The 21,039-nt window shown below is 32.1% G+C and overlaps 1 protein-coding gene across 1 annotated transcript; it reads left to right on the forward strand.

Moving 5' to 3' along the window:
* Nucleotides 1-3,154: 3,154 nt before the first annotated feature.
* LOC106394123 (protein NRT1/ PTR FAMILY 3.1-like) lies at nucleotides 3,155-8,788 on the forward strand. Its single transcript, XM_013834725.2, has 5 exons — nucleotides 3,155-3,398; nucleotides 3,472-3,689; nucleotides 3,900-4,135; nucleotides 4,465-4,788; nucleotides 7,807-8,788. Exons 1-5 carry the CDS (start codon nucleotides 3,296-3,298, stop codon nucleotides 8,714-8,716), a joined length of 1,791 nt encoding a protein of 596 aa, XP_013690179.2. The 5' UTR covers nucleotides 3,155-3,295; the 3' UTR covers nucleotides 8,717-8,788.
* The last annotated feature ends 12,251 nt before the right edge of the window (nucleotides 8,789-21,039 follow it).

Raw genomic sequence — 21,039 nt, forward strand, 5'->3', positions numbered from 1 at the left:
TGGTGTTACGCTGAAAGTGACATCTTTCTTTTCTTTTTTAATGTTATTTTACTCTGTTACTCTCAATTTCGCTATATTAATTACTCTCAGTTACTTTTGTAGTTACCGATCGCACACGTTGGCACTAGAGAATGGGGGTTGGCTGTGCAAAAAGGGAGAGTGAAGTCCACACTAGGCCAAACAATGCCATATTGCCATGTGATATGCATTCTGATGATATATGAGTCCCCAACTCATGTATCACTCTACCTACTCTCTTGTGATCCATTTCTCACGCATGCGAATATACGACAACAGAGACTAGCACTCAAACTAATTATATAGAAACTATTAAAATTTATCTATTATCAATGATTAAGGACGTGAAAACATAAAAACGCAAAAAGAGAAACAAATACATATTAATTTATGTGGTTCACTAGCGACGTCTTGGTTAAGTTATGGACAAAAGAGAACGATATTATTAATAGAGACATCAAACAAGTATTCAGATACAAGATGGTGTCAAAAGAAGAAAACCAAAGCTAAAAATGTAACCTATAAATGAATTATCCATGTACTACCACAAACAAGGTGTGATCAAATAAATTATAAGAAAATATGATATTTGCAAGTTAAGATTTCGAAAAGAACAAACCAACGCAAATATGTGAAGGTTTGCTATAAAAGTCCCTTGTGTAAAAAACTCCTTCCATATCTACGAAAAAGATTATTGAAAGATCATCTCAATATTGCAATGGATTTACAAAAATTGCAAATCCCTAGCAAATATAAGCGATGGTTTGCGATGAATGGTGGTAAATTGTTTTGCAAATTCATCGTAAGTTTATGGACGAATATATTTACAACATATCCATCATATATTCCTTAGCAAATATTACGAGGGAACTTGTTAGAGAGAAAATCTCATATTAAAAATATGTAAAGGACTTACTAATATATAAGGGACTTGGACCACTGCATTTATCGCCAATTGGTTTTAAGTTAGAAATCTATAAACTTAAAATCTCGAGATAATAGTTTTTATTGCCCAAAAATCTTGGAACTTTAAGACAGTTATACTCAGTCGAGGGAGTTAATTACGATATTTATATCCGGTTAGGAAAGGTTATTTTAATTAGGAATTTAACATATTTGGGATCTGAATCTGATACAATGTCAACTTAGATGAACTTTCAACATAAACCAATTGATGATTACTAGATTGGTCATAATCTTTATATTAGTTAATGTCCCATTGAATTCCCTATATGAAATTATTTTATCTCTAATAGAACTGCAAAAAAAAAAGAAAAAAATTTGGTTTTGTAATGGTATCATATTTATCATAAATTGGTCATAATATTATATTTTTTTATCTTGTAAATCTTATTTTATTAAAAACAACATTTGGTTTTGTAATGGTATCATATTTATCATGTGTATCTTTAATTTAATATCAAAATTTGCTTTAATATTTCATTTAAATTTATTTTACATATAATACTAAATATATATATTGAATTATATTGTATTAAATTTGAAAATTTGTTAATAGGTACAATGTATTATTATTTGACATTATTTTTTAAAGATGTGTTATTTTTTTAGAAAAACTTTAAAATATTTTTGAATTCATGCATTAGTTGATATTAAAGTCCAAAACTATTGTATTATTTTACCAAGAATCATAATTATTTTTTAGATCATCCAAAAACATATATATATATATATATAGATGTAATTTTAAAGCTCAAAATAATTATATATATGCTTAAATTGATTTAATATAATATTTTAAATAGAAATTTATAGTTATTTAATTAGATAATTATTTTAAAATCATTCAAAATCAGATACATATTTTTTAACCAAATACATTATATATGTTTAAATAATTTTTGATTATAATTGAATAAAATTTTAAATTTTTCATTCATAAAGTATTTTAAAAATAACTCTTTGTAATTATGAAAATAAATAATTTTTATAGATTAATTTAAATTAATACAATACTTTGGAATTTTTTTTATCCACTTTTATCATTTAAACATATGTTTTGAACCGGTAGATCCGTTTGATTCACACTTGTACCACTAGATTCACTTGATCTACTCTTATTCCGCTCGATCCATTTTATACACTAGATCCGCAATGTTTGATTTGTTTTCTCCATTCGGATCCTAAATGGGTAAATAAGTTATCACAAAAGTTCAAATAACTGTTTTATGTCGCAACAAAGTTTGTCCAACTGGTTGAAATGGAGCGCAAATAGTTTATTGTTGATGTGATGTAAGCACCTCAAAATATGGGATTTTGTGTTAATGATGATGATTCGCACAAACCTGACTTGAAAGGCATTATTATATAGAGTTATTTTCATATAAAGGCACTTTATTATATAAATCTTTCTATTATATACAAACTATAAATTTGAGAAAATGTGGTTAAACGAGATATACATCAATAACAAGAATTTCTTTTTCTTTTCAATAACAAGAGCTTGCATGATTAAAAAAAAAAGGAGCTTGCATGATGCATCATAGTTCAAAAGAAAATCATGGAAGTTATTTTTTTCATCATGTTCCACCTTTGAAAATTACGTGTATAGATGACACTACTCAGTCAAGTCCATGTTGTCCACTGAAAACTAAACATTTGTGCCAAAAAAAGATAAGAAGGTGCTAAAAGCCTAAAACTACACTAGTTCATAAGGTCATGAAAATCAAACATTAGTTCATAAGAATTGTTTTTCAGGTTTTAGTCAAATAATTTAACTAGGGACTAAAATGTAGTAGAATAATGTTCAATGAAATTGACAAGAATCCCGACGATAATAAGACCATCAAGAATCGGTAGACTCAACAACATACTTCATTAGAAAATGATTTATTTAATTGAATCTCTCAACAATATGTTTAATTTTTTTAAATAAAAGACGTTTCTCAATTTTTTTGTTGCTTTTTACCCTTTTTGTTTAACTTTATTTATGAGAAATCCTTTTAGATATTTTTTTTTTTGAGAAATGAATCGTCTTAGATATTTACTCAATGCTGATATCCTAGTAGAGAATGCTGATATTCCGGTCCAAGTAAACCAAATCTGGTTTAATTTGTGGCTGTGAATCTATAGACGTCACTGTCGTATTCATTTATAGATCTCGTACGCATAAGCCACTAAAGCACCTAGTAATTTGTAAACCAAAAAGCCTATAAATATAGCCCCCCTGGTTAATACTAATTTCAACACATACAAGTTACAACAAACAAAATACATAAACATAGTTAACTATTCATTACAAGCAACATTCAAGAACATGGAGGAGAAGAGCAAGAACAAGATCAGTGAAGAAGAAAAACAGTTTCATGGGAGTTCAAGTCGACCAAAGGGAGGATTAATTACTATGCCCTTCATCTTCGGTATGATTTGAGCTTTTTGTGTGAAAATATGAATCTGATCATCTCTAATTAATAATTTGATGGTTATTATCAGCTAACGAGATATGTGAGAAACTGGCGGTGGTTGGGTTTCACGCAAACATGATAAGTTATCTAACAACACAGCTTCACCTTCCCTTAACCAAAGCAGCCAACACTCTCACTAACTTCGCCGGAACTTCGAGTCTCACTCCTCTTCTCGGTGCCTTTGTCGCCGACTCCTTCGCGGGCCGGTTTTGGACCATCACTTTCGCTTCCATCATCTACCAAATCGTACGTTTATATATAACGTTAATTCAGAAAAAAATTCTTGAATTTTTGTAGGAATGGGTTTTGCTGTATTAAATTATAACACAAAAAAAAGTTATAACAAAAAAATATGACATTGTTTTTTTATTACAATGACCTCAGGTCAAAACAATAAACATTACATCAATTTAATTGTTCTAACGATATATGGTAAAATGAAAAAAAAAATTACAGGGCATGACACTACTGACGATATCAGCAATAATACCAACGCTAAGACCACCACCGTGTAAAGGAGAAGAGGTTTGTGTAGTAGCAGACACAGCACAGTTGAGTATACTGTACATAGCTCTTCTTCTTGGAGCTCTCGGGTCGGGTGGGATCCGACCATGTGTTGTTGCTTTCGGTGCGGATCAGTTCGACGAGTCGGATCCTAAGCAAACCACCAAAACCTGGAACTACTTCAACGGGTACTTATTAAATACTTTTCTTGATATATTATACATAAAAATAAAATTATTAGATTCCTTTCGTAGATTCCTAGCTAAGATGACTTTGTAATACTACTATGATGTAAAAAAAGGATGAGCATGGATCCTAAGCAAACCACTAAAACAAATCTCTTAATTATAGGTCTCTAAGTAAAAAATAAGTAATCATATAGATGTCCAAAAGTCGTATTTTTGAGTTATGAGCATGTGTTTAATGGATATAGTAGTTTCTTTCTAGTTAACTATGTAGATATTATAAGTTATAAGCCGAAATAATTATAATTTTCTCGATGTTTTTGAATGATTAGGTACTATTTTTGCATGGGAGCAGCAAATTTAGTGGCCGTGACGGTTCTTGTGTACATCCAAGATAACGTTGGGTGGGGTCTAGGTTTAGGCATCCCGACAGTTGCTATGTTCTTATCCGTTATTGCTTTTGTCGGCGGTTTCCGGCTTTACCGTCATTTGATTCCATCCGGTAGTCCGTTTACCCGTTTAATACAAGTCGCAGTCTCAGCATTTCGCAAAAGGAAACTGAGGATGGTTTCTGATCCTACACTTCTCTATACCAACAATGAAATTGATGCTCCTATCTCCTTAGGTGGTAATCTCAGACACACCAAACACATGAGGTAATATTTTTATTGATGACTTTTCTTTCTCCAGTTTCTATATTTCTATATATCACCAATATGATATATAATTTAGAAATTCACATATAGAAAACTAGAGCTACTTCTTTAAAGGAGAGTAGCCATAAAATATAGTTCTAAAATATACTACTGATTGTTTCGATCCTAAATTTTATACTATATTAGTATCAACTAACACTTTATTAGTATCGAATTATTTATTTCAGATTAGGTCCGTATGACTATATATCCAGATAGTCACGAGGACTCGTAGGAAAATCTAAATTTATAACTAGAAAATGATACGACCTAAAGAGTAAATCAATATAGTAACGTAAACCATTGAGTAATCGTACAACAACTTGTCCACTGGGTGAAACAAGACAAATCAAAAATTAAAAATAAAAAGACACAAAATAAATCTTAATTTGTAATCGGTGATGATTCATTGAAGATAAAAGTTCCAAAAGCAAGAAGACGTGAGTATAGTTCAAGCCACGACAAACACATCAAAGTTGTCATTTTTATTGTTTTTGGCATGTATTATATAGTATGCTGCAAAAAAATGGATTTTTATTGGACCCAATTCAAAAATAGTATAATGGTTATCACTACTATATAAAAGCAACTAATTTCAAGCATTCTTAGGCATGCCACATATGATAAAATATTTAGAACCAATCATTTAGCCATGTCATCATGAATTTTTTAATGAAAAATTGATGGGCCTCGAAAACCTTTACACTAATTCCATGTATCATTCTAGCCAATATAGCATATCATATTCCTCCCTCTTCGTTAACCCTAACCTACACAATTCATATACGCTTAAAATAGTTAAGGCAAATCACATTACACCATTAAATAATTCATACGACCGTCTTTCAAAATTTCGACTAGATAGAGACACTTCCTCCACCGTTCAGAGCCATTAACACCTTAGTTAGATCAAAAACCCCAACCTGACGACTCTCTTCAACTTCCCCATCTCCATCTATATAACCTTTTGGCCACTTACAAAGCGCAAGTATTCTCTAAACCTATATGGAAATACCCACCGCAACTATGTTTGGACAAACTCCAACTCAACTGCACGAAACCCAGTCGAGGCGTGTTGAAGAAGAGTTAAAGTTTGTATTATGATCAGAGTACGCAAATCTCTTTACATTTGTAAATGAGTTTTTATCAAAATAGTATTTTTGATGGATTTATTTTCTAAATATATGGCCTACCGATTCTTATTAACAGCTAAAAGAAATAAAAAATTCTTAATTGGCTAAAATATTTTTATAAAAATAATTTAATAACTTATTTTCTAACAAGAAAATCTTTCTAGGTAAGATAATTACTTAATGAATATGAGTTGCAAGAAACATATTAAAATTACAATAACTGTACATAAATTGGCTAATAAAAACTTTGTTACAAAAAAATTGGCTAATATGAACTAAAAATAAAACTAAGAGTTAAAAAAAATATGATAAACAAATTAATGAACACTGATTTGGCAACAGCCCCGAACCATAAAAAAATCTAATAAATCTATTCTACTAAAACAGAATTGATGACTTTAATTCATGTGTGATTTTTTAATTTGGACCATTTTTTAAAAAGTTGTTAAAATTACTTTTTGTATGAATATTTAAATTATTTGAATTATTCTAAAACAAAAAATCAAGTAGATATTCATATATTTACTCTGAAATTATATCTGAATAAAATATTTTCATATCTTTTTTTACTATAAAATATATATATTTCATTTTTCATTAAAATAAATATTTTAAATATTTTAAGTAACTTCAAATTTATTTAAAATAAATTTATATTTCATTTTTCACTTAAACAAAACTTTTAAATATTTAGTTAATGTCGTGTTTATTTTAAAATTAAATTAATATTTCATTTTCACTAAAATAAACTTTTAAAATATCTAACTAATTTTGTAATTACAACTTAACACATGTATAGTTTTGTATTAATCTGTGATTTAATTTAATATAATATCTTTAAAAAATTGATTTTTCACCAATAAAATTTTTCAATTTAGAATTTTGTATCACATGATTTAAAATATGCTTTCACTAAAAATTTAAAACAAATAAAATAAATTATTGCAGGTGAACTATAAAATTATTGTGTTTTAAAATGTTATATAAACAATTAATAATATTGTAAATATAGTGGAAAATTTAGTAAATTAACAAAATTGAACCATGTAATCCGCGCGTAGCGCGGAAAAAGAATCTAGTATACTTAGTAATAATCTGCCCAGTTATCAAAATCTAAGCATCTCAAAATAGTAATATTTAGATAATAATATAATTGCTCAGTTTTCGAAATATAAACATTTCGAAATAGTTATAGTTAGCTAACTAGTAATTAATTGCTCATTTGTCACTTCCTTTGCCTTGCTCAGTTTTCCAGATCTAAAACATTAGTTTGAGTATAAATGATTTGTTGTGTATTTTGATGAATTTAAAAAATCAAACTAATCGATATTATACGTTCTATGATTTTAAATACATGTTAAATCCGTGTGTTATTAATTTTTTTTTACTTGCAAAGCATAGTTAAACCATATGTTATTCAATTTTACGATCTCTTCGTTTTAAGATTTTAAACACATATTAAAATCATGTGTTATCGATTTTATGATTTACAAATCATAAGTTAAACCATGTGTTGTTTAATCATACATAGCTAATGGATTTGATTTCACAATGTATTTAGATAATTTATTTATTAAAAATACAAATAGTCAACTCCGAAGAAAAATTATAAATTCGTATATACTAAAATGCTATATGTTAGATTTGAAACTAAGAAATTTTATTTGGTTTTGTAAATCCTATATAAATACCAAAATCAATTAAAATACATAAACGAATAACATCTTTAAAATCATTTCATTTCACATAGTTTATTAATACATTATGAACAATTAAAACTTGTATTTTAGTCGTTTATGCTTGCATTTGTTTACTGATGGCTATCTCTTATGTTGATTGTTTTTAGTTTCTTGGATAAAGCAGCAATAGTGACTGACGAAGACAATTTGAAATCGGGTCAAATCCCAAACCTATGGAAGCTAAACACAGTCCACCGAGTCGAAGAGCTAAAATCTGTGATCCGAATGGGTCCAATTGGAGCTTCTGGGATCCTACTAATCACAGCCTATGCTCAACAAGGAACATTCTCTCTTCAACAAGCCAAAACCACGAATCGACACTTAACCAAATCATTCCAAATCCCGGCCGGTTCAATGTCCGTCTTCACAACTGTTGCAATGCTCTCCACTATCATCTTCTACGACCGCTTCTTGGTAAAAATAGCCAGAAAATTCACCAGCCTCGAGCGAGGAATCACATTCCTCCATCGTATGGGAGTTGGATTCGTAATCTCGATCATCGCAACTCTTGTCGCTGGATTTGTTGAGATCAAGCGCAAGCATGTTGCTATCGAGCATGGCCTTTTGGATAAACCACACACAATGGTTCCTATCTCGTTTCTTTGGCTGATTCCTCAGTACAGTCTCCATGGAGTTGCCGAGGCTTTCATGTCGATCGGACATTTGGAGTTTTTTTATGACCAAGCGCCGGAGAGTATGAGGAGTACTGCCATGGCGCTTTTTTGGATGGCCATTTCGATCGGGAACTATGTGAGCACTTTGCTTGTGACTTTGGTTCATAAATTCAGTGCCAAATCGGATGGAAGCAATTGGTTACCGGATAACAATCTAAACCGAGGAAAGCTTGAATACTTTTACTGGTTAATCACCTTGTTACAAGTAGTTAATCTCGTGTATTATCTCTGGTGTGCCAAGATTTACACGTATAAACCGGTTCAAGTGCATCATAGTAAGGAAGTCAATAGTTCGTTTAGAGATGAATTTGAGCTATCCAATAGGAGTTTAGTTGATGCATGATTCTCTTGTGTATGTGTAAATTCAATAATATTGTTTATAAATTCAATAAAACAGAAAGAGTGACTTTTTTCATATTAGTGTTTGAGACGGATAAAGAAACCAATCCAAACTGAATTAACATAACATTGAAAAACCAAAAAATCCAAAATATTCTAACCCAAACACCTGAACCGATTTGAACTGGGTTGAAGATGTATCATCTCAAGATCTCGGACGTGGTAGTCGGGTAGACAAGGTTTAGATCTATTCTGAGCCATCTTCGAACAATACTTAATGATGAACAGTTGCAGAGTTACATAATTGAATTTCTAGTAGCTGTCTGCACGATCCTAGCTTTGAGTAACAATCTTATCGATAAAATGTAAATTAAAATCCTTGGATTGTGAGAATGTCAAGTTCGTGGGAACTTCTGTATTTGGCTCTTCGGTTGGGTAGCCTTTAACTGCCTATTGTAATGTTTTCCTCTTTTGAAGTACATATTATATATCTAATGGGCATCTGCTCAGTGCGATTTTGGATTTTAGATTATTGTGATGCAAAATCTTTTTTTTTTGAATGTAGATTTAGCTCGTCATGACATCGAAATTTGTTTCGGTACATACAGGTAACAGTGGACATAGAGCTTTCAATACGTGTAGCAAGTTTTAGAATCTTGAATTTTTGTAAACAAATGTATGCATTTATATATATAACTGGTGATAATTTCCGATACGAGAAGATAGTTAGAAATCTTATTAAAATACTTTCATTTTTAAGAAACAATATTATCAAAAAACAAAAAGTTATTTAAAACTTTTTTTCAATGACTATCATTGAAATATTTGGCATATACGAAAGTTTTTGAATGGTTTCGTATAAAAAAATATAAGAAAGCTATATATCTAGTGTTTTAAATGTACTATTTTCATAAACAGTTGATTGTATTCTATTGTTTATAAAAACTGAGTTTTTTAAAGAAATTAAATAGCATTTCATTCATTCTTCATATTTATTTATAAATAAACTATGTAAGAGCACTACTTTTAAGTTGGCTTAAAACAAATTCTGAAATTTCTTCTAGATCTAGGGTCCAAGATGTTCTAAATATTTTTAATTCAAAAAATACACAGGTGTGAATATACAATTAAAAATCTATAAATTAATAATGTTGGTACTATTATTTTATTAGTTTATAGAGTTATTAATTTACAACAAATTTCTTTTTATATTTTTCTATTTTTAAATATATTTTTTATAAAATAAGAAAAATGTTATGTTTTAGCGTATATACATTAATTAAAATTTTGAAATGTGATTTTCATATAGATTTTATTATATTATTTGGTGTATATAAAATATATTTCATAGAATTTGAATATAGTTATAGATATAATTTTACTAAATATCATCAGAATATATAGACTTATTAAGAAAATGTAAAGATAATTTTATTATGAATATAAAGAAATAATACTGTTATTTGTTTGTACTATATACAATGTATATACATACATATTGTTAATTTATTATTTTAATGAAACCATATGTTTGTATAGAATTTTCTAAAAACAGATATTATCTTATTATCTTATCAATGTATCTCATATTTTGAACTAGTGTAATTTGAATGTAGAGCTGGCTTAACACTGTTAGGGGCTCTAGCGCAAAAAAAAAATACCGTCTAAAATTTATATTCAGATAATGTTTAAAGTATTTTTAAAATTTGATCAGTAATATTTTGTAACCAAAATAAAACTATATACATATCAAATAATTTTGGGCATTTTTCAATTTTATTTATAAATTTTTATATATAAAAATATAGATTTATAAAAAAAATTGAAACCCTTAACTATTGTTATATGGGGGGACACATGTTTGGGCCCGGAACGGTTGTACCGCTTGCTTCCCTAGTAAACCGGCTCTGCTTTAAAGCAGGAAAATTTATTAGTTTCGAATGTTTATTAATTTACTGAATATTAATTTATAGAATTCTACTGTATGCAGAGAAATGTAGCATTGCTAAGGAAGGAGCAACCAGGACATGTACATTTAACGTTAATTCGTAAAACAAAAATTGATATTTTTCAAACTACGAATCTTAACATGTCACTATTTTCTTAACCTATTTTGGTTTTATCATTATCTTAAACAAAACTTTTTACAAACCCGTTTAATATAAAGCACAGGGTCTTGTGAAACATTGAACCGGGCCTGAGAGTATGTAACAGCAGCATAACTATAAGCTCTCTAAGATTTTAGTCTTTTAGTCATTAACATTGAGTTGGGATCTTTCTTTCTTTTCTTTTTTGTAAGAGAGGGATCTTTCTTTTCATGCAACCTATGTATCATCTTCTTCGTTTCTCTTTAGCTTAGGGATTTTTTAAGATCCATCATCTTCGTTTCTTTTTAGCCTAGCTAGGGATGTGATTTGTATTCTTTTTTGGTGTGGTGGGATCATCTTTTTCATGCAACCTATGTGTCATCAAATAAAGCTTATCTTTTTCACCTTAAAATTCAACATCATTGTCTACATAATATATACTATTTTCTTACTTGTGTTAGATTGCTGCCAAGGTCCCTCTTCAGATCCAAATACAAGTAGAATTGTAACAAGAACATAAAAGCTGACGAGATTTGTTTGGTAGTTTGGACTACCTATTTCTATGTTTTTCATCGACTTAAATAAGAAACAACAAGTAACTGGAGTCATGGACTCATTACAAAAGGGGATAATGGAAAGTGGAGTTTAACAACTCTTGACAAAAAGGTAAGACCATGATTAACCCGGGGTTTTTAGGATGGAGTACTTCCGCGCGAACTACTCCATCCTAAAAACCCCGGGTTAATCATGCTCTAACCCACTAGAAATGCAGAACTAATTCCCAAAGACTAGGTTTGTCATTGAACAAGTAAATAACTAAACAAAACATGTCACATCTTTTTTTTGAAACACTACTTCATTCATTCAGTTAAAAGTGTTAGGTGGAGGACATCAATGCCTCATTAACAACAAGAATCTGCTTAGCAAGCAGATCTGCGTTTCTATTGTTTTCTCTAGGGATCCAAGCAAAAGATGTTAATCTATTTCAAGACCAAGACCTAGTTTAGATTAAACTTAATTCAATCCTAACATGATTCTAAAGAAGGTAGGAACACTAACTTTGATCCATGCTTGGATGCAATCCCACCAATTGATGTTCTCCTCTTTAACCTTCTTTCTTTGGTGGTTTCTTTGATGGACAAGAAACCCCAAACTTTCCTTTAATCTCTCCTTCAATAATCAGTATTTTTCTTGTGTATCTTTTAGAAAGACTCTCGTCTTACGTGAAGTGGAAAATGATGAACGAGTGTTGTGTTTTATATTAGTCAAAGAGACATGAGTCTTAACCAACACAACTCTCTAAGACTTCATCACAACCATTCGTTATATTAACGGTACCACAACGCACGTATACTGATATATATATTAATAATGGTAATGTATTCCATTATCATTACCTTTAACATATATATATATGATTATGAGATTAAAGATATATTTAAACATAAGGTAAAGTAGGAGGGTTATCAATACACCCGGATTCTAATTCTTAATCGAAACCGATCCATCACGGTATCGTCTTTTATATTAGAATCTAAAACAATAATATGAACTTGAACTTTATATTAAACTAATAGATACGTAGGTCATATAGAATATAAAATATTTTTACATTCTCCCACTTGACCTTTGTATCAACTTAAGAGTTTAATAACTTTAATGCGCACTTTTATATCAAGTTCACTTGATCTTTATTAAAATTTAAATTGATCGAATCATGGCGGTTGTATGTCATTTAATCGGCATAGTCCCTTCCATGTATCACATAATCAATTTTTAATTTTATATCAATCCTTATATGAGAAGAACTTTTATTTCTCAAACCAAACATATGTTATCTACAAACCATAAGTGTATACACATACTTTATTGATAACATAATTAATAAATCAGAAACATAATCTTTAAGTGAATTCTTAGTGTCAAATACATAATGAGCATCCCATAACTAAAATAGCAAAGCCTTATCTATAATACCCATACGTTCTACATGGCCATTGAACGCCTTGGGTGGTAAACCTTTAGTTAGCGGACCCGCTACCATCATGTCCGTCCTTATGTGCTCGAATGACACTCTCTGTTTCTGAACTTCTTCTTTAACAGACAGGTATTAACTCCATGTGCTTAGCACCCTTCGAGTACTTGTCGTTCTTCGAAAAGAAGACAGCTGCAGAATTATCGCAGTAAATTCTCAGCGGCTTGGCTATAGTGTCGACAATCCGAAGCCCTGAGATAAAGTTCCGCAGCCATAGTGCATGAATTGTGGCCTCAAAGCATGCCACAAATTCAGCCTCCATAGTGGAAGTAGCAATGACAGACTGCTTTCCACTCTTCCATGATATTGCTCCCCCAGCTACTAGGAACAAGTAGCCAAACGTCGATTTTCTGCTATCAACGCATCCGGCATAGTCTGAATATCCAATGACTTCCAGCTGATAAGATCTCCTATATGTAAGCATGTTCTCTTTGGTGCCTTGCAAGTACCTGAGAACCTTCTTTGCAGCTTTCCAGTGGTCCATTCCGGGATTACTTTGATATCGACCCAACATTCCAACAGAAAAATTGATATCAGGTCGAGTACATGTTTGAACATAGTTCAAACTCCCAACCACCGATGCATAGGGAATTCTTTCCATTTCTTTACGCTCCAATTCATTTTTAGGACATTGCATTTTACTGAACTTGTCCCCCTTCTGAATTGGAGTTATTCCTGCAGAGCAATTCTCCATTTTATATCTCTTTAAGATCTTATTGATATATCCTTCCTGAGACAAACTTAACAGTCCTTGTGATCTATCTCAAAATATTTCTATCCCGATCACATAAGATGCCTCACCCATATCTTTCATTTCAAAGTTCTTAGAGAGATACTTCTTCACATCATGTAACATACCCATGTCATTTGCAGCAAGCAAAATATCATCAACATATAAGACTAAAATCACAAACTTACTCCCACTGATCTTAATGTAGATACATCGATCAAAAATGATCTCTACAAAACCATATGATGTGATGGTATCATTAAACTTTATATACCATTGTCGAGAAGCTTGTTTTAGTCCATATATTGACTTTCTCAGCTTACACACCAAATTTTCTTTACCTGTGACCACAAATCCTTCAGGTTGGTCCATATATACTTCCTCCTCAAGATCTCCATTCAGAAAGGCGGTTTTCACATCCATCTGGTGAAGCTCAAGATCATAATGAGCCACCAAAGCCAAAACAATTCTAAGAGAATCCTTCTTTGAAACCAGAGAGAAGGTCTCTTTATAGTCAATGCCATCTTTTTGGGTGAAACCTTTAGCAACAAGGCGAGACTTGAGTCTTTCAGGTTTACCTTTCGAGTCACGTTTAGTCTTATAGACCCATTTACAACCAATGGTTTTGAAACCATCAGGCAACTCTACTAAGTCCCATACATGATTATCATCCATAGATTTCATTTCTTCTTTTGAGGCATCAAACCACTCTTCAGAATTGTCACTTTCCATGGCCATTTTGAATGAGATCGGATCGTCATCCATGCTTAAGTCACATTCATTTTCAATAGTGTAAACCACGTAATCGTTTAAAATGGCAGATCTTCTTTCTCTTCCAGATCGCCTTAAAGGTATTGGTGGTTCACTATTCTCTTCTTGAATTATGACATGTTCATCAATAGTATTTTCAGCTAGTGGGATTAGCTCATCATTATGTTGTCCTATTGTCCCCCTTCTGAATTGGAGTTATTCCTGCAGAGCAATTCTCCATTTTATATCTCTTTAAGATCTTATTGATATATCCTTCCTGAGACAAACTTAACAGTCCTTGTGATCTATCTCAAAATATTTCTATCCCGATCACATAAGATGCCTCACCCATATCTTTCATTTCAAAGTTCTTAGAGAGATACTTCTTCACATCATGTAACATACCCATGTCATTTGCAGCAAGCAAAATATCATCAACATATAAGACTAAAATCACAAACTTACTCCCACTGATCTTAATGTAGATACATCGATCAAAAATGATCTCTACAAAACCATATGATGTGATGGTATCATTAAACTTTATATACCATTGTCGAGAAGCTTGTTTTAGTCCATATATTGACTTTCTCAGCTTACACACCAAATTTTCTTTACCTGTGACCACAAATCCTTCAGGTTGGTCCATATATACTTCCTCCTCAAGATCTCCATTCAGAAAGGCGGTTTTCACATCCATCTGGTGAAGCTCAAGATCATAATGAGCCACCAAAGCCAAAACAATTCTAAGAAAATCCTTCTTTGAAACCAGAGAGAAGGTCTCTTTATAGTCAATGCCATCTTTTTGGGTGAAACCTTTAGCAACAAGGCGAGACTTGAGTCTTTCAGGTTTACCTTTCGAGTCACGTTTAGTCTTATAGACCCATTTACAACCAATGGTTTTGAAACCATCAGGCAACTCTACTAAGTCCCATACATGATTATCATCCATAGATTTCATTTCTTCTTTTGAGGCATCAAACCACTCTTCGGAATTGTCACTTTCCATGGCCATTTTGAATGAGATCGGATCGTCATCCATGCTTAAGTCACATTCATTTTTAATAGTGTAAACCACGTAATCGTTTGAAATGGCAGATCTTCTTTCTCTTCCAGATCGCCTTAAAGGTATTTGTGGTTCACTATTCTCTTCTTGAATTATGACATGTTCATCAATAGTATTTTCAGCTAGTGGGATTAGCTCATCATTATGTTGTCCTATTGTGTCATTAGAGTCTGATGCAACAATAGGAACAACTACTTCAGGTGGAACTACAGGTGAAGGAACTTCAACCTGAACTTCATTAATGTCCACTTTTCGTGGTTCACCACTCCCACTAGTTTCACCGTTTTCAATGAACCTAGCATTACCCGAATCAACTATTCTCGTACTATGCTTAGGACAATAAAATGTATACCCCTTTGATTTTTCAGGATAGCCAATGAAAAATCCACTGACAGTCCTAGAATCAAGTTTCTTTTCATGTGGATTATATAGCCTTACTTCTGCTGGACAACCCCACACACGTAGATGTCTTAAACTAGGTTTCCTTCCTGCCCACAGCTCATAAGGAGTCTTAGGAACTGCCTTACTAGGAACCCGGTTCAGCACATACGTTGCAGTTCTTAATGCATATATCCACAAAGAAAGGGGTAATGAGCAATTACTCAACATGCTCCTAACCATTTCTATTAAGGTACGGTTCCGCCTCTCAGCTACACCGTTTTGCTGAGGAGTACCAAGCATTGTGTATTGCGCACATATGCCTCTACTTTCAAGTAACTTTGCAAATGGACCAAGACATTGTCTACTTTCATCGAATTTTCCATAAAATTCACCACCTCTGTCAGATCTCACTATTTTAACTTTTTTAGCTAAATGCCTTTCCACCTCATCAATGAATATTACTAGAACATTCACAGACTTAGACTTTTCATGAAGTAGATAGGTATATCCATACCGTGAGTAATCATCAATAAATGTGATGAAATATTTTTCGCCACTCCATGAAGGAGCATCGAAAGGGCCACATATATTGGTGTGTATTAACTCAAGAAGCTGAGTGCTTCTTGTGGCTGGTTTCTTTAAAGTATGTTTCGTCTGCTTACCCTTAATGCAGTCTATGCATACATCTAAGTCACTAAAATCCAACTGAGGAAGAATTTCATTCTTTATTAACCTTTTAATTCTTTCTTTGGAAATATGACCTAGTCGTTGATGCCACAAGAAAGCAGAATTTTCATTAATTGCGCTACGCTTAATGCCTCGACTTTCAACATTAAATAGGGATTCAGAAAACTTTGCATCAAGGTTGAAATTATAAAGTGAATCAAATAAAATACCACTACCATAAAAGTAATCATTTCGGTACAATGTGAAAACACCATGTGCAACCTTAATACTAAAACCTAAATTGTCCAACCTACTAACAGAAACAAGATTTCTAGCACACTCAGGTACATAGAGACATCCTTCAAGATCCACATGACATCCAGTGTCCAAGATCAATCTATACGTCCCAATTCCTTCTATTTGTGCCTTCATCCTGTTTCCCATGAACAAGTACTGTTCAGGTCCTCTTATGGGTTGGATCGAACTGAATCCCGGTTTTATATGAGACACGTGAGTAGTAGCACCAGAATCTAACCACCAAGTATTATTAGGAACTTCAACAAGATTCATTTCACAGCAAACAAAGCTGTAATATTTACCTTTCTTGTCGAACCAATCCTTCCTTTTAGGACAATCCTTCTTGAAGTGTCCTACTTGCTTACAAAAGAAACACTTCTTTTCCTTCTGGATTTGACTTTGAGGTCCTTTCACGAAGTTCTTTACATTCCTTTTGTCCTTCTTACTTGATGTTCTTTTGCTGCTACTGGCACTTCCAAGACCTACGAGGTTAGCAACTTGATCTTTCATCTTCCTTAGTCTCCCTTCCTCTTGAATTAGCATAGCCTTTAATTCTTTAAAGTTCCATTTATCCTTAATGGTGTTGTAATTCACCTGGAACTGGCTAAATTCAAGAGGTAGAGAGTTCATGATGAATTGGACCAAGAATTGCTCATGTACCTCCATTCCCAAGGTCGTTAACTTTGCTGCCAGATTAGACATGTGCGTCAAATGATCATGGATTGGCTGAGACCAGTCAAACTTCTTTGTAGTTAGCTCATTCATGAGACTTCCTACAATCGACTTGTCAGCCAATTCCGATTGTGAACACTCCTTAATTTTCTCTAGGAATTCCCTTGCTTTCTCTGTCTTAGGCATTGATGGCTTAATACTTTCCGCCATCGTCAACCTCATAAGGTTCAAGCTCAGCCTGTTAGATCCCTCCCATCTCTCATAACGAGACTTTTCAGATTCGGAGCTATCTACTGTAATAGCTAAGGGTTCTTCATCGGTTAGTATGGCAGAGTCCAAAGCCATTACACCCAGTGTAAACCGGATTTGCTCGAACCACTCACAATAGTTGAGGCCATTAAACTTTACAACAGAGTTAGCAGATGCAAACACATTTGATGAAGCTGCAAGCATTCATACATGTTTACCCGTTAGTGCTTTGAGACTTTAATATATATTCAGACTAATAGAAACTTTTAACACTTATATTTTAAATAACCTTTGGGCAATATTTAAATATAAGTACTTTCATTGATGCTAATTATATATTCTTTAATATTAATCAAATCAACACTAGTCAAATAAATATGTTATCTTTGGATATACATATTATTCACTATAGTATAAAAATGATTAATTATTTTCTTATTATTAATTATATTCAATGATCCACCTTTGGGTGATCTCCTAGAATATAAATAATAATTTAATTGATCAATCAAACTTTTATGTCATTTAGCATCCTTGATCTTGATCAATTATAAACTCTATAATTATTTTTAATATCTATATGTCATATAACAAGGTCACTTTGATGACTATCATATTATATACATATAAACTTAAAATATCTAAGGAAAAACTACTTAAATTGTGTTAATATTTCATAACACAATTATTTGATCATTAAAATGCAGCGGAAGCATTTTTTTTTAAACTATTTATTTTAATTTAATAAAATAACACCTTTATTAATTCAAATATGCATTTACTTTGATAAATGATTTCTGTTTATGCATACTAGACACAATTACTTAACAGCCATACGTATGCTATCAAATATTAATGAATAACAGAAAGCACTCTTTCATGCATGCAACAACACGTAACTGTTTAATTATGAATCTACTCATTTTTTATCGCATGATGCCAAACGTTAATATTATGAGTGTAATTCCTTTACGGTTATTACCGAAAATGTAAACTTCATGAATTAACATTATTCCAGAATTACTTAATCATGCATTTTATGTTAGTTACTTCTAAACATTTACGAACCAACGCGACTTTCTAATGCATTCCAGAATTTTAACGCAACTGCAATCAAGAACATCCGATTGATCCAATTACGGTGTCGTTAGACACGGCTTATGAACACACATTAAAACGGTTTGATCCGTACATGTTCATAAACGCATGAAGGTAAATAATTTTTACAAACTTCATGCACGCACTTGGTTTGTTTCGTAACTTCCGTTGACATTTAACACAAAACAAATTTCCAGATGAATTAATCTAATCTACATAGGCTCTGATACCACATGTTAATCTATTTCAAGACCAAGACCTAGTTTAGATTAAACTTAATTCAATCCTAACATGATTCTAAAGAAGGTAGGAACACTAACCTTGATCCATGCTTGGATGCAATCCCACCAATTGATGTTCTCCTCTTTAACCTTCTTTCTTTGGTGGTTTCCTTGATGGACAAGAAACCCCAAACTTTCCTTTAATCTCTCCTTCAATAATCAGTATTTTTCTTGTGTATCTTTTAGAAAGACTCTCGTCTTACGTGAAGTGGAAAATGATGAACGAGTGTTGTGTTTTATATTAGTCAAAGAGACATGAGTCTTAACCAACACAACTCTCTAAGACTTCATCACAACCATTCGTTATATTAACGGTACCACAACGCACGTATACTGATATATATATTAATAATGGTAATGTATTCCATTATCATTACCTTTAACATATATATATATATATATATATATGATTATGAGATTAAAGATATATTTAAACATAAGGTAAAGTAGGAGGGTTATCAATACACCCGGATTCTAATTCTTAATCGAAACCGATCCATCACGGTATCGTCTTTTATATTAGAATCTAAAACAATAATATGAACTTGAACTTTATATTAAACTAATAGATACATAGGTCATATAGAATATAAAATATTCTTACATTCTCCCACTTGACCTTTGTATCAACTTAAGAGTTTAATAACTTTAATGCGCACTTTTATATCAAGTTCACTTGATCTTTATTAAAATTTAAATTGATCGAATAATCGGCATAGTCCCTTCCATGTATCACATAATCAATTTTTAATTTTATATCAATCCTTATATGAGAAGAACTTTTATTTCTCAAACCAAACATATGTTATCTACAAACCATAAGTGTATACACATACTTTATTGATAACATAATTAATAAATCAGAAACATAATCTTTAAGTGAATTCTTAGTGTCAAATACATAATGAGCATCCCATAACTAAAATAGCAAAGCCTTATCTATAATACCCATACGTTCTACATGGCCATTGAACGCCTTAGGTGGTAAACCTTTAGTTAGCGGATCCGCTACCATCATGTCCGTCCTTATGTGCTCGAATGACACTCTCTGTTTCTGAACTTCTTCTTTAACAGACAGGTACTTTAACTCCATGTGCTTAGCACCCTTCGAGTACTTGTCGTTCTTCGAAAAGAAGACAGCTGCAGAATTATCGCAGTAAATTCTCAGCGGCTTGGCTATAGTGTCGACAATCCGAAGCCCTGAGATAAAGTTCTGCAGCCATAGTGCATGAATTGTGGCCTCAAAGCATGCCACAAATTCAGCCTCCATAGTGGAAGTAGCAATGACAGACTGCTTTCCACTCTTCCATGATATTGCTCCCCCAGCTAATAGGAACAAGTAGCCAAACGTCGATTTTCTGCTATCAACGCATCCGGCATAGTCTGAATATCCAATGACTTCCAGCTGATCAGATCTCCTATATGTAAGCATGTTCTCTTTGGTGCCTTGCAAGTACCTGAGAACCTTCTTTGCAGCTTTCCAGTGGTCCATTCCGGGATTACTTTGATATCGACCCAACATTCCAACAGCAAAATTGATATCAGGTCGAGTACATGTTTGAACATAGTTCAAACTCCCAACCACCGATGCATAGGGAATTCTTTCCATTTCTTTACGCTCCAATTCATTTTTAGGACATTGCATTTTACTGAACTTGTCCCCCTTCTGAATTGGAGTTATTCCTGCAGAGCAATTCTCCATTTTATATCTCTTTAAGATCTTATTGATATATCTTTCCTGAGATAAACTTAACAGTCCTTGTGATCTATCTCGAAATATTTCTATCCCGATCACATAAGATGCCTCACCCATATCTTTCATTTCAAAGTTCTTAGAGAGATACTTCTTCACATCATGTAACATACCCATGTCATTTGCAGCAAGCAAAATATCATCAACATATAAGACTAAAATCACAAACTTACTCCCACTGATCTTAATGTAGATACATCGATCAAAAATGATCTCTACAAAACCATATGATGTGATGGTATCATTAAACTTTATATACCAT

This window comes from Brassica napus, chromosome A2, assembly GCF_020379485.1.
Source record: "Brassica napus cultivar Da-Ae chromosome A2, Da-Ae, whole genome shotgun sequence".
NCBI classification, from domain to species: Eukaryota; Viridiplantae; Streptophyta; class Magnoliopsida; order Brassicales; family Brassicaceae; genus Brassica; species Brassica napus.

Bases quoted from the DNA above. Each gene is read 5' to 3' on its own strand.
- LOC106394123 (XM_013834725.2), top strand. From the start codon at position 3,296: ATGGAGGAGAAGAGCAAGAACAAGATCAGTGAAGAAGAAAAACAGTTT. The intron at 3,399-3,471 runs GTATGATTTGAG...GGTTATTATCAG, and splicing joins TACTATGCCCTTCATCTTCG to CTAACGAGATATGTGAGAAA. The intron at 4,789-7,806 runs GTAATATTTTTA...GATTGTTTTTAG, and splicing joins AGACACACCAAACACATGAG to TTTCTTGGATAAAGCAGCAA.